Consider the following 15,502-nt stretch of genomic DNA (forward strand, 5'->3'; position numbering starts at 1 on the left):
ACTGTGGAAATATTTTATATTTGTGCTTTCCAATATGGTAGCTAGTAGCCACATATGGCAGTTGACATGTAGCACGAGAAATGAGTTTTAAATTTTATTTTGTAATTAATTTAAACAGCTACCTGTGACTAGTGGCTACTATATTGGACAGTCCATGTCAACAGATTGGACTCAAAATATGCAAATAGATATCTGTGTGTGTGTGTGTGTGTATGTGTGTGTATATATATATATATATATATATGTATATTTTTTTTTTTTTTTCCTTCCCTGGAGATCTAAATCTATATATTTAATACAGTCACAAAAATAATAGATGTTTACTCAAGCAAAAGTTCTGCAACTTTTGATTCCTATGACAAACAGGAGTAGACTAACTCCACTCCTAAAGGCCCTTTGCCCTTAGTTCTCTCAAGGCAGAAAGCTTGGTGACAGATACTTGACCAGAGCCCCATAAGCTTTTAGGCTCTTCACTCAGCTGTTTCTTCTCATGCTATTATTCCTCAAAGGCACCCCACATCCTCTTGTTCCTGACCCCTCTCTCCCCCAACAGGGTAAAAATAAAAACACCAAGTTACTAGAAGAGTGTGCCGCCTTTGTAGCCTTTGTCACTTTTCCGAAATGCTTTTCTAATTAAAAAAAAAAGCACACTTACTGCCAGGTCAAGCTGACTGTTCCGGGTTGTTATGGACAGTTCAAGGGTGGACAGCTGCACTTCCTTCCAGACCTCTGGGTTCACCTCTTGCGGGGCTGTGTGAATGCATCCGACATAGGTCAGCTATCTCCCACCAACATTTCAGCACTGCCACCCACGGCCAGCTGCCAGCGGCTCAGATGGCCTCCCAAGCCAGTCTGTGGACTTCCAGGCTTAATTTTCTTTATCTCATACTTTTGATACACGGGATAAAGAGCCAGGTTCAAAATGGAATCTCTAGGCCTGAGACATCCCAACAAAAGCAGCTACAGTAACACAAAGGCTGGCGAGAGAAAGAGGGAGTCACTGGGAGTCAGGAACGACACGGGCTGTCCCCGTTCACGGGACGCTGCTGCTGCTGGTCTGAGCCTGGGCCTCCCCCACTCCGGGAGGGTTGGACACTCGTGTGGGGTCTGCCTCAGGCAGTCCTGAGCTACCCAGGGCTTTCCAGCCTCCAGATCCCAGGCTGCTCACCGCCCTGCGGTTGTGCCCAGTAGGACGCGAGCCTCCGTAATATCCTCCTGTACAAAGAGGGCCGGGGCGGGGTCTCTTCCGCTCCACTGGGAGGTTTCTCTGTAGGTCCCGTGTAGGAGATTGAGGCTTGATGAGTCTGAGGCCACTCCTTTCAATGAAGGGAAAAAATCATGCAACACAATTACAAACTCTTGGGGTTTCTCAATATGAGCAAGCATAGAATCACACCATAATAAATTTATCATTCATTTAGAGATGGTGACATAAACATGAGACTGATGAAATCTAGTTGCATCACAGACTTCCTTCACTCTGGGACGCATGTTCCACTCGGAGGCCACACTGCTTTGGCCTCGAAATCCAGCCCAGGGCTTCCTGGTTTCTGCTCTCAAAGGCCATCATTCTCACACCCCAGATCTGTCTTCTTCCTGGCATCCCGAGTCCAGTACCATCCTGGGTCTCATCAGTGTCCTCAAGGATTATTAAAATAATACCCTTGCCTCTCAACCCCTGACATTGCCTCCAACCTACCACAGCAACCCATTTCCACATCCTAGTCCGTATCGGTACCCAGAACTACTCCATCTTAGAAGTCTAAAGCCCTGGTATCCCACTCGCTAATCACTTCCCTCATTCTTCCAGTTGATATTTTTGTGCCCAGTGGCCCTCAGGGTGAACGACTCCCTTGTTCTCAAGTTTCCAAGTGGTGAATTACAAAAGAGTAACAATTAATTCTGACTTCTCTCACTCCATCTCTTACTCCTCCCAGGTCCAGAAAGACCCAACCTCTTCTCTTCTTTCTCTGGAAGTGATCAGAGTCCTGCAGAGTCACACATCCATTGATTCCTCATGCACTGGGCTTACTTAGCAGTCTCTGTCCTGATGGAGGTCTTTTAAGTGGAGAAATCCAATTTGGACTGTGAGGAAATCAGATTGTGACCATGTATCCACACTGTGTCCTTCACTCCTGCTGACATTGATAAAGCCGGTATATCAATTTTCATCTGCTTTGTTTCTGCATTTTGCTTTCATAACTTGGTTCAAAGTCAGAGGAGGAAGAGAGGGCTATGAACGGGGGGCCCCTGAAGACCCTAACCACACCTGGTTCTCGGAGAATCCCAGCTCGGGGCCACTCCATTTGTCCTCAGCACCAACCAGGTGAACAGGGGATTTTACATCATCCTTCTATCACTTTTGGCCCTCACTGTCTTCCTTCTCTAACAGGTTCCCTGAAAAGCCTCAGTTCTGGATCAATCTGTCACTAAGTGTCTGTACTTCTACATAGTGGCTCAATATTATCAGAGGGGGAGATAAGGCACTCCTGCTGAGTACTGACACAGGGAAAACAACCACCCAAGTGAGGATACCCACATCACAGCAAGTTCTTGGTCTAAGGTCTTTTATGTCACTTGATAATCTTTCTAAACCTTCCTATTTTCATCCTTCTTCCAAATTCCCCACCCACCTCGCTTTCAAAAGATCACCTTGCTTCCTACCATTCAGAGAGAATACAAGGACATCAGGGTGAACTGCCTCACCTCTTTACAAATGTGTTTTCATCCGGACCTCTGTTTTATTGCTCTCCTGTCTCAAGGGAAAAGGTGTCCCTCCCCCTGTCCGAGGCTAGTCCAGGGCTTTGATCCACTCCCTTCCTCTTGCTCACGGACTTGGCCGAGTCAGTCATGTTTTTTGTGCCCTTTCTCTCTTCTCCTCCCATTCGCTTTCACTTTTGCTTCAGGGAGTAAACACATGAACAGCTCTCTAATTTAAAACAACCAAAACACCAGAATGCTCCACTGACCCCTATTTCTCAGTACCTTCTGCTGTTTTTAATCTCCTCTCCTTCAAAGTAGAGTTTCTTAAAGGACTGGCTCTGCTGCCTCCAGTTTTTACCTCCAGTTTATTCCTGAACTGTCTTCAATTTGGCTTCGGCCCCCCACCTAAGATGTTACCAAACCTGCAGGGGTTGCCAGATTCAATGGGTCCTTACTTTCCTCTCTTTATTCTTGCTCTTTGCTGCTGCTGCTTAAAATCTCGCTGTCTTCCGGAAGTTCTCTTTTTCATTGGCTTCTATGTCAGTACTTCCTCCCAGACTCTCTCTGGACTTTCTGGGCATCATTTCTGGCTCTTTAAAATGATGGTTATTTGTGCCCACCTGTTCTCAACAGTAACTTTAACAAACCCATAGCTCAATGCCACTCATACACTTACGACCTTTAAAGCTATTTCTTCAGCCCAGATGTCTCTGAATTCCAGATCTAAGTCATAATTGTATGACTTCACTGGTCTGTACCACTGGTAATGTTAAACTCGCTATGTGCCAAACTGAGAATTTCACCTTTCTTCATGAACGTGATCCAACTCTAATATTATCAGCATTCATGGAAAACTCTAGTTACCAAACTCTAGCCCCTCAAACCAGAAATCTGGGAATACTCCATGCTCCTTCTGACCAAAGAGGATTGTACCTCTTTAGTCAATGCTCTGGGGTCAATGTTCACTATTACCACCTTGTCGAGACCTCATCTCTCCTCACCTGGATCGTGTTAACAATCTTCTATCTGATACCTTTGCCTGTAACTACCAATGTCCAGTCTCTTGTCCATTCTGCTGCCAAACAATTTCTTGCCAAAGTGAAAGCCTGCTCCTATCATTCCCCTGCTTAAGATCCAGTGACCCTCTAGTGCTTTAATGATAAAGGTCAGATCCCACGTCAAAACCTGCCGTAAGCCCACAAGCCATTCCACTACGCTGGCCATAATTAAAGACCATGTCACACCCCTGTGACTCCGCACATCCTGACCCCTGCACTTGGAATGCCCTTTATCTAGTCCTGTATATTTTTCAAAATTTGGCTGAAGTACTGTAACCTTCTCTGGGCTGACTCTACTGACCTTCAGTCAGAGGTAAATGCTCCTCCTCTCTGCTTCCATCTTATTCTTTCCTATTTCTCTCCTAGCATTTGCCAAACTGCTGGTTTACCAGGCCCTCACTCCTGGCATCTGAACACTTCTTGAGGGCATGATACCTATCTTATTTGACTCAGTATTCCAAATATACAGCAGGGCTTGCCACCCAATAGGTATGCAATCACTGTTTGCTGTAGAAATGATAGAAACAGTTTATATGGTCCCAGATTCTACAGCTTAAATACAGAGCTCCTCTATTTCTTCCTGAATACTCCATCAATGAAATTACTCCTCCAAGTAACAGCAGTCATGCATTTTACTCACACAGTTTGCCTTAAGCACAGAAAGTCCTTGCTCCCCACCCTCCCAAGTTCATCTTAGTAATCACATAGATTGGCTACCCCTAGTACTTTAATGGCTTTGTTAATGAATAACTGGATAGCTCTGGGTAAAGGGAGCTATGTCTTCCAATGGACATATATTACTTCTTTAATTCCAAACCCATTCGATACTCTGAATGTTAACATTAGATAGAACCAAACTCCTTACTACATTGAAACTTCATCTGCCAATTTTCAGATTCAAACTGTAAATATACTACCCTCATGTGCATAAAAGCGCAACATGGTATGTAGTACAAGATAACTATGACTTTTCTATTAGCGTTTTCTTTAACATACATTGTTGAGTTTTTCTCTATACCAATATTTTTCATCATATAACCTACAACAGCATAGCCTGATAGAACTTTCTCTTATGACGGCAACGGTCTCATACTTGTATTGTCCAATGCAGCAACCACTACACATATTTGGCTAGTTAAGCACGGTTTGAAGCACAAAGCATTGTTTGAAGCCTACTATATTATACACAAGCCTATATGATTAGGTGTATTCATATACAAATCTTCAGTTCATTTCTAGATACTAATACAGACACACTTGCAAGTAAGTAATGAGATACAGGTCACTGTGTTCAAGGTTTGTTTGGTAAGAGTGAGTGAACAAAGGGAAGTGAAATACTAAAATGAAATTAAATATGGGCTTGGTAATAGAGAATAAGTTGGCAGATGAGAAGTATCAAAACAACAATGCCATCTGCATTTGTGTGTAAGTAAATAGGCCCCATTTTAGGAGCATGCCATATACATCTATAGCAAGAAAGTTTTAAAAATTCCAAATACACACATCACAAAGGAATAACAAAATACCAGAGGTCAAATTTCAATACTGTAGCCTGCATTTACCTTAAGAGTGCTGAAAAAGTGGGCTGCTTTGGTTTTTAGAGGCCCAAGATACCAGTACCTGAGAAAGAGCAAGATAAAAATCTGATTAGAATATTAAAAAAAGCTATCAATGTGCTAGATACCATTCAGGACAGATAATACATTAGAATTACACCTCTACCAGGAGTGTCTGCTCTGGAGATTTGGAGATTGTGGTTTAGCATAAAAAAGTATTATAGTTAAGTTTTTAATCTGCATTTGAATACCACGTCAAACAACGTAATTAGTTATACAGCAGCTAAATCCTTGCAATTTATGAGATATATAATCAGAGTCTCCTTGAATCTCTAAATTCACAGGTATCACTGTAATATGTACTTTCCACCATGGAACACAGCTGAGTTCACATTCCGAATGAGTGGAGAGTGATAAAGCCACGATGAGATGTAGATGCGGGTGCTGATATATTACTCGTGAGCTAAATGGCTGCATGCTGTACACCGCGTTCTCTCTCAATACACAAACATACAATTAAAATCTGTAAATCAGCGTAATTTCACATTACTCATGTTATGCAGCTTCAACATGGCAAATGTGAAATCTGGGAGTAAAGAGGGTCTACTTCATATTGCTAAATTCCTAAAAGCTACTGAAGAGAAAAAGATGCCTGGTTGGATTTAGAAAAGTGGCATAAAGTAGACTTCTCTCTTAAAATGTCTTTCACTTCCCAGCTCATGTTAACCGCTCCCTATTCAATCCGAATCAATATGCATTCATTTAGCACTTACTATGTATACGGAGGAAACAGAAGCAATATAATCAGTACAAAATTCTTGCCTTTGAGGGCTTCTGAGAAGATAAGGCCCCCAAATATAACAGATAACGACAAATAAACATATTTCTATGACATGGTATAAACTGATCACTATTTACTGGTAAGGAGAGTCAAGAAGGTGCAAGAAATCATTACGGGCCTTAAATCACGGGAGCAGCCACACCTGCACAACACATGACAAGAATAAAGTGAGGGCGTGAGACCTAGAAACCTGGGCTGGATGCAGACACAAGAAAGAGGCAAGGATGTCATTCTAGGCAGGACAAGGAGTAACAGTACGGGAAACGCTTAGAGTAATTGCCAGAGCAAAAGCTTTAAACAAAGGCATGCTGCTGCTAAGTCGCTTCAGTTGTGTCCGACTGTGCAACCCCAAAGACGGCAGCCCACCAGGCTCCCCTGTCCCTGGGATTCTCCAGGCAAGAACACTGGAGTGGGTTGCCATTTCAAAGCAAAGACATAGAACTCGGTAATTAGGAGTGATGATGGATTAAGTTGGTCTTGAACACCAGAATATGGAGGTTAGTCATCCAATGAACAGAACAGAACGATTCTAACTATTATCCCAGTAAGCACCACAAGGCCATTAATGACGGCTTTGATCATCTCATGTTTCTGTTTCTGTTACTTTGTTTGAAAGCTTACTTGATGCTTTGCCTCTTTTCCAGGGTAGCCAGACAGAAACACATCCCAACCAAGGTAGTTTATTTCCAAACTGATTTAGAAATAAATAAGTAACTTTATTCTGAACTGATACTGTGCAAGGCCAGCTAGGAAATGGCTTCTTGCACCCCCCCCCCAGTTTCTCCCGTAACACACATGGTGACTCAGTGGATGGTTCTAGTCCAGGTACAACAACAGCCAGCATTTAAAAATTCCATGCTCAGAAATCAAACAGAATATGGGCCTGTGTGTGCTATTCCTCAAGGGCTGACCTATGCTTGTGCTCAATACACTTGGAAAGCAATGTAGGACTTCCCCAGCGGTCCAGTGGTTAGGACTCTGCACTTCTCCGGCAGGGGGGCGTGGGCTCCATCCCTGGTCAGGGAGCCCCACATGGTCAGGGAAGATCCCACATAGCACATTGTGTGGCCACAAAAAAAGAAAGAGCAATTTGCTCTTATTAGACTTTCTCAGGGGAAAGTGAGCAATTCCTCTTAGTAAACTGCTGGCATGTGAGATTACAGATAAGATACAAGATGACTTTCGGAATGAAGATAACCATGCACATTCGCAAACAAAAGAACGCAGTGTGTGATGTAACTCAGTGGTCTCTCTCCTTTGACAGTCCACTGTCAGGAACGTCATTAGCAAGAATAACCATGTGGGACAAATGAGAGGAATTTCTGTAAAGAAAATGTGCCGAGAATGCCTACAAAGTGAAAGCGAGCTTTCTTGATAAAAGCTGTGTGCGAGATCAATCATCACTCATTTACACTGTAAATGTGTTGTCAAGAAGAGGTAAAGAAAGAAAATAACGCCCACCAGCCAGGAGCGAACCTCACGCCCTGTCTCCTCCAGCCCCACCTCAGGAAGCCTTGCCCACGCGGCCTCTCGAGCCCTCTTTGCGAGCCGGCAGTTTTATGCTCCACAATGAATCCTCCAAAAATAAGCAGGTTGCCATGAAAAGCCACCAGCAGCCCTCTCATCGCCTCCTCTGCAGGCCTGTTTCTTCCACCTTCCAGCATTCCCAGGTCTCTGCCCTCCTCCCTCCTCTGAAGGAGGCGGCCTGGGGTCGGTGAATCCGCTCGGCCTTCAGAAAGAACACCTCTTGGGGGAAAGGGGGCCTTCCAACCAGGGTTGTCAGAGCTCCAGGAGGCTGCAGCCCCAGTGGTACCCTGCACTTGGTACCCAGCTAAGCAGGCAGTGGGAGGAGACGACACCAGTGCCCCTCTGGTCTAGCTGAGCCGCCTCCCCCCGCAACCCCTGGTCAAATACGATGTCTAGAAAGAGAGGTGGACACTGCTCATCCTGAGCTACCACTCAGCCAGCATGGAAGAAGCTGGGACTTCCCCCAGCCTCTCTGCACACAGAATGTAAACTTCACTTCTGCTATTCATACATAATTCAACCACCGGGCCCACTGCATGTATTCCGAGATCACTGTATACTGAAACCTCAAAGACAGGGACAGAGTAAGAAGGTGTTTAAAAACCACCACTGGTTAACCCAGCGCCCTTCTACCTGCTAACTGAGACGCCGGCATCTCGGAAGGATCCCCATCGAAGGCCGGTGAGTGCAAACACAGGCTGTTCCTTTTCACCCTGGAAGTTAAATACATGTCACTTAAATTTATGACAATAACTTGGAATCCTCTACAGGTAAGTAGCCAGCAAACATTCATGGCCTATGTTTCATCAAAACAAAATTCCAAAAGGGATGTTCCAAATTTAAGAAATGAACTCTTTTGAGTGCTCAGTAAAAGTATGAAATAAAATGAAACTAACGTTCATGTATTAGGCCTCATGAATCTGCTGGCAAGAAAACATGGTATCATACTTCAGACTGTAATCACTATGCTGATTCTTGGACCAATTAGTCAGGTCAGCCAGAACTTCTCTCACTTGTTCAAGGTAACTTAAACCTGTGTTCTCTATGGAGTGCCAAGAGTTGTCAAGCAAGATCATCAGAGTTCTGGTATGTACTCCAGAATGTTTCACCCGAGTCTCTGAAGATACAGCCAGGTATTTGTCCTAACAAACCAGGATGCAAAGTGATTCGGGTTTAATTCAGTGCTTTATGGCCAAATACTGCATATTATAATCACCGAATTCTAATAAATCAGTGAGTTTAGCAATAGCTATTATAGAAAATAAACATTAACAATGCCACTGCCTCTAAGAGTTTATACTCCATGCTGGGCTTTTTTCTAGATGAAAATATACACACCTGAATTTTGAAAGGGACATTCCCTTTCAGCTCAGAATTGCAGCAAAAGCCCAAAGGTACCCCCACATTCTAAGGAGAGCTGCCAACTGCTAGACACAGCTCCACAGAATTTGCTAACCGTGCACAGAACCAGGTCAGTTTCCAGCGTGCCATCAGTAGAACCAGTGTAAGCAGAAGATTAGGAACTAGAGGAGACTCTTGGCACTCTAAGTTGCTAGCCGAGAGAAAGTGTCTAAGTCTTCTTAGGAGAGGACGTCTGTCCCATTTTCACTCCTGTTCCCGCTATGCTGAAACAAGCAAGGGTCTTCTAGGAGAACTATACACAAATAGGACCAGCCTACAAGGAAAAGACACTGGCCTCTCACTCCTCGCTTGTCTATCCATTGAAGCACACTTGCTTTTCTGCTCTCTGTACCTGGTTGAGCAAGAGAAGAAACAGCAGAGCGAAGAGAGAAATACTAGAGCAAAGAGGTGATGGTAAGATTAAGTCATGATGGGCAAGGCAAGGATGTATTAGTCTCCTGGATGCCAAGTGCATGCTGTGGAAGATAGCAGGGCCTGAGTCTTTCTCACTCTATTAATCATTCATTTAATCATTTTTTCCATGAATCATTAAGGATATTTATAGTATACAGTAGGAACTAGCAATAAAAAATATCTGTCCTCAAAAAGCTCAAGGTATAATGAGGGGATAGAGAGACAGGCAATACGAACATGCAGTAGGTCCAAAGAATAGAGATGTGTACCAAGTATTTTGAAAGTACAGGGTAGGTGCAACTGTATGATGAGTGAGGGAACAGAGGAGACAGATGGTCAGGGAAAACATAAGTTCTAAGACAAACCATGTATTTTAAAGAATAAGGTAAAATCTGAACAGCCTGATGACTAGTTAGAAGGCTGAATCAGTAGAAACCTCTCACCAAACAAAAATCCAGGACCAGACAGTTTCACTGGTAAATTTCATCAAATATTCAAAGGAGAATTAACATGAATCCTTCTCCTATGCTCCCAAAAAACAGGATTTCTTCCAAACCGACCTTATGAGGCCAGCATTACCCTGATACCAACATCAGACAAGGACAACACAAGAAAATTAAAAGCCAATATTCCTGACAAATATAGATGCAAAAACCCAAAACAAAATATTAGCAAACCAAATTCAACCATACATTAAAGGGATCAGACACCATAATGAAGTAAGATTTATCCCATGGGCACAAGAATGGTTCAACATCTTAAAATCAGTCAATGGGATCTGACACATTGACACAAAGAAGGGTGAAAATCATATGTTCACCTCACTAGATGTAGAAAAAGTATGTGATAAAATTCAACATTAATAATTAATGATAAAAAGAAAACAAACCTCTCAATAAAGTGGCTATAAGGGGAACACACTTAAGTATGGGATAAAATTTAACAATGATTTATGATAAAAAAAAACTCTCAATAAAGTGGGTATAAAGGGAACACACTTCAACATAATAGAGGCCATATATGACAAGACCACAGTTAACATCCTATTCAACAGTAAACAGCTAAAACCCTTTTGTCTAAGATCTTGAACAGGAAAGACAAGGATGTCTACCCTCACCACTTTTATTCAACATAGTATTGGAAGTCTTAGCCAGAGCAATTAGGCAAGAACAAGAAATAAAGACATCCAAATTGGAAAAGAAGAAGAAAAATTGTCACTATTTGTATGTGACATGAGAGAAGTAACAAATAAATTCAGTAAAGTTGTAGGATACAAAATCAATACACAAAAACCTGTAACATTTCTATGCACTAATAACAAAACATCAGAAAGAGAAATAAAGAAAACAATCCTATTTACAACTGCATGAAAAAGAATAAAGTATCCAGGAATAAATTTAACCAAGGAGGTGAAATTTGAAAACTACGTGGCATTAATGAAAGAAACTGAAAGTGACACAAACAAATGAGAAGATACTCTGTGATCCTGGATTGAAAAAATTATTGATGTTCAAATGTCCATACTACCCAAAGCAATCTACAGAATCAATGTAATCCCTACCAAAATTCCAATGACATTTTCAAAGAAACAGAATAATCCTAAAATTTTCACGGAACCACACACACACACACACACACACACACACACACACACACACAAATGCAAAAAGCCAAAGCAATCCTGAGAAAGAAGAACAAAGCTGGAGCCATTACAATTTCTGGTTTCAAGCTATATTACAAAACTGTAATGATTAAAACTGCATGGCATTTGCATAAAACCAGACACAAAAATCAGTAGAACAGACAGCCCAGAAATAAACCCACACATATATAGTCAATTAACCTGTGACAAAGGAGCCAAGAATATACAATGAGGAAAGGACAATGTCTTCAGTAAATGACGCTAGGGAAACTGGCAGTCATATGCAAAAGAATGAAACTGGGCTATTGGCTTATACCATATACAAAGATTAACTCAAAATGGATTAAGACCTGAAATAGAAGACCTGAAACAATAAATTCCTATAAGAGAATGTAGAGGGTAAGCTTATTGACGTAAGTCTTGGCAATGATTTCTGAATCTGACACCAAAAGCAAAAGCAACAAAGGCAAAAATAAATAAGTGGGGTTACATCACACTAAAAAGCATCCGTATAGCAAAGGAAATAAATCATCAACAAAATGAAAAGGTAACCAAATGACTGAGAGAAAATGTTTGCAAATCATATATCTGATAAGGGGTTAACATCCAAAATATTTAAAGAACTCATACAACTCAATAGAAAAAAAGAAGCAATCCAATTGAAAAACGGGCAAAGCATAGGAACAGACATACTGATGGCCAATAGGATGCCCAGTATCATTAATCAGAAGAGGCAAATCAAACACAGTGAGGTAACACCTCACATCTATTGGAAAGGCTATTATCAAAAAGATAACAAAACAAATGCTATTAAGAACGTGAAGGAAAGGGAACCTTTGTGAATGCTGATGGGAATGTAAATTTGTGCATCCACTATGGAAAACAGTAGGGAAGTTCCTCAAAGAATTAAAAATAGAACTATCATGTGACCAAGCAAATCCACTTCTAGGTATTCATCCAAAAACAAAACACCAACTCAAAAGATATACATACCCCATGCTTACTGCAGCATCATTAACAATAGCCAAGACACACAAGCAACTTAAGTGTCCATTGACAGATGAATGGATAAACTGTGGTACGTGCGCACACACACACATGCAGACACGCTCATTATTATTATTCAGTCAGAAAATAAGGAATGAAATCTTGCCATGTGGGATAACATGGATGGACCCTGAGGGCATTAGGCTAAATGAAATAAGTCAGAGGAAGAAAAATACTGTATGATCTCTCTTACATGTGGAATCATAAAAAAAAAAAAAAAAAAAAAAAAAATCCTAACAACTACAAAAAAAAAAACAAGCTCATAGATGATACAGAAAATAGACTGGTGGTTCACACAGGCAGGAAGTAGTGGGTAGAAAGTTTTTTTTAATACAATGTATCTATATTTTTTGATTCAGCATATATACATGTGTATATCTGTATATACATCTATATCTATATGAATCCTGGATTATTTTATCTATTCATTATAATTTTTGCAGATATACGTAGGAGGTTCTCAACAGTGACCCAAACACCATATAGGATTGAAAGAAAATGAACAAGGCTGAATCATACAGTATTGGGACTAGGGAAGATGCATGCTAATTAAAAACAGAGAAAGAAACCAGGTCCCTCAACTGAGGAAGAATACTAGATTACAATATAATAAGTGCATACCATAGTGATTTCACCAGTCCTTCTCCTAAAAGGAATAATAATAATAAAAAAGAAAGAACCTGGATTAGGGAGGTTGGAGAGAAGAGGAGAGAGAAAGGAAAGAAACAAGAGGAGAAAGAGTGTTCCAGCCTAAGGGAGAGAAACAACACTACGTGAACAGTATGCTGTATCCATGGGAACGTTTCCCAAATGTCTTTTAAGATCTTAAATGTTACATCTGATGATGATGATTTTGATGTCAGAAGATTCCATGTTGAAATAGGCTGGGAAATAGCAAATGCATTTGGCTTGAAACAAGTTATGTAGACTGCAGTTCTTCTTAGAGTCTTTCATATGTTAATGTACATTATAAATTTCCAAAAGGAGAAATAAAATATACAGTTTTCTTGAATCATTTGTGCAGCCCTCTCTAGAAAGACATCCTGCATAAGTATAATATATTCCATGGGGAAATGCTATTCTAAAGCATGTAGAGAGGCAAGCAGTTCTGAGATAAATATTCAAGATTTCCTGACTGGTGCTCTAAAACCACTTTCCCTTTCTTCACGTAGGGGAAGAATTTGGGGACTATTCTGTTAAGACTAACTGAAAAGCCTTGTAACCTTAAGGTTGCACAGACCTGAGGCGCTGTTCTAGCAAGTGGTATAAAGGGCTCTGGACAATAGGAAAGGAGTGTGAAGTGTCTAGAGCAACAGACGGGTACAGAGCCTTCAGGATTAGAAGAGGTCTGAGGGTCAGTAGCGAAGAGAGTGGTCCCAGTTAGAGATCACATGAGTCCAGGAAAAACAAGCAAGGTCAGATGCATAGAGTGGAAGCCAACAGACAAAGCATCACTGTATATGAGGTCAGTGAAGGTCTGGCTGATAGATTATGAGATGGAGAGGTCACAGGACAAGAATGGATACAGAAAGATGGTGCAGAGCCAGACCTTAGCAGCAGAAGAGACATACTGCACCAAGTCAGAGGCTCCCCTGGACAGACTGACTCCCTGGGCGGAATGGCTTTGTGCTCTGCAGAGGAAAGTAACTGGGAGAGCAGGCTGGAACAGAACAGTGAAAAGAAAACCATCCTGGTCAACCAGACAGCTGCCTGATCTAGGAATCTTAGGGATTTTAGATGAAGAAAAAAGAAGCAAGGCAAAGAAAGTGAAAGTGGCTCAGTCGTGTCCCACCCCATGGACTATACAGTCCACGGAACTCCCCAGGCCAGAATACTGGAGTGGGTAGCCTTTCCCTTCTCCCAACCCAGGGATGGAACCGGGGTCTGCCGCACTGCAGGTGGATTCTTTACCCACTGAGCCATCAGGGAAGCCCAGGGTAGAAGGAGCTCTAAAGCAGCCCTGAGCATCATCACATGAGAAGGATCTGAGCTGCGGCTTTCACAGAAGGAAGCCACATGATAAGCCAGGAACGACAGAGTGGGGAGGGTGGGGAGCTTCTCACTTCTTACCACCTGCCCCACCCTCCTCATTTGGTTCTGGGTTGGCAGAGTCTGAGTCCAACCAAAAGACCAGAAATAAAGAACCAAAAAGAATTCCAAAAAACTTTCCAGTAGTTACTTTAAAGTCCATTTCAAGGCACTGTAGATATATCTATGTGGGATAGGAAAACAGTGATCCCCCCTGGACAAAGCACTGAAGGAAAAAGCAATGGCCCATAAGACAGAAAACCCTCATTTTGTCACCAGCACAGCTAGTCTATGATGAGATAACCCTTTATTTCTTAATCTGTCCCATGAAAACACTAATAAACATCTTGCCTCTCTCACTGAGTTAGAGGCCCTATGATGTGAATTCACACTCTACAATGAAAATACAAAGCACTATTAGAGCTTCTAAGGGCCATTTCTTTTATCTTTGGAGAATCTTCCATTATATGTTTAACTGTGTTTCAATTTGTATTTTAAAAGAAGAGGAATCTGGTATCAGGCTTCATCTATAATGCTTTCCAGCATTTTGAAGGCAATTTCCAGAAAGAAAGAAAAAAGAAAAAGACAAATTCAGCCTAGCTGGGTGCCTCAGAAACCAACCACAGTAGGGGCTACTATACTTTGTTTTCTAGGAATTGATTTTAAAAGTTTTCTGCTTCCTGAGGTGTGTTACCAATACGTGGTAAATTTGACTCTGGTTTTATCAATTCACAGAATTGGTATATTTGAAAGAAAAAGACAAAGGAGATAAGACATTTAAATGCAAGCACAGTCAAGAATTTCCAGTTAAATCCTAATTATTTCAGAATGTATAATTTCTCACACATAAATGAGAAGCAATAACTCACTCAGTTATTAAGTAACTCACTCAGTTATTAAGACCCTGATTCATTCCTGTGATAGTAACAATATTTTAGAATAATATCTTCATAGATGCTGATCTGTAGTTTCCTTTTCTAGCCTAACATTTCTGTACCTTTTGTGAAAACAATTAAGCTTTATTAGATGCTAAAGACTCAACTGCAACTTAAATCACTTTTACCCTGACCAGCAAGGTCATGGTGGAGAGGCAGATGTCACTGCATAAAGAACAAGGAAAATAAAAGGAAGACAGACTGCAAGCTCACGGGTTCATCAACTGTAAACAAGCACATAAACAGGCTATACAACAAGAGTGACATTTTAGGATTGAAGCTTGGAATCGTGACACAGTGTGGAGCCTTCTACAGAAGAAGATACTTGGAAACTTGCATGAATATAAAAT

The 15,502-nt window shown here is 41.5% G+C and overlaps 1 protein-coding gene across 2 annotated transcripts in view; it reads right to left on the reverse strand.

The window, feature by feature from the left end:
• Positions 1-15,502, reverse strand: part of AGK (acylglycerol kinase) — an 88,550-nt gene that overhangs the window by 10,674 nt on the left and 62,374 nt on the right. For both annotated transcript variants that reach the window (XM_070464780.1, XM_020894846.2), the window contains exons 10-13: positions 8,319-8,398; positions 5,324-5,381; positions 1,169-1,316; positions 656-750 (exon numbers count right to left, since the gene is read on the reverse strand). In XM_070464780.1, the coding sequence (XP_070320881.1) occupies positions 656-750; positions 1,169-1,316; positions 5,324-5,381; positions 8,319-8,398 (381 nt within the window). The remainder of the gene's footprint in view (positions 1-655; positions 751-1,168; positions 1,317-5,323; positions 5,382-8,318; positions 8,399-15,502) is intronic.

Source organism: Odocoileus virginianus, chromosome 1, assembly GCF_023699985.2.
Source record: "Odocoileus virginianus isolate 20LAN1187 ecotype Illinois chromosome 1, Ovbor_1.2, whole genome shotgun sequence".
Lineage (NCBI taxonomy): Eukaryota > Metazoa > Chordata > Mammalia > Artiodactyla > Cervidae > Odocoileus > Odocoileus virginianus.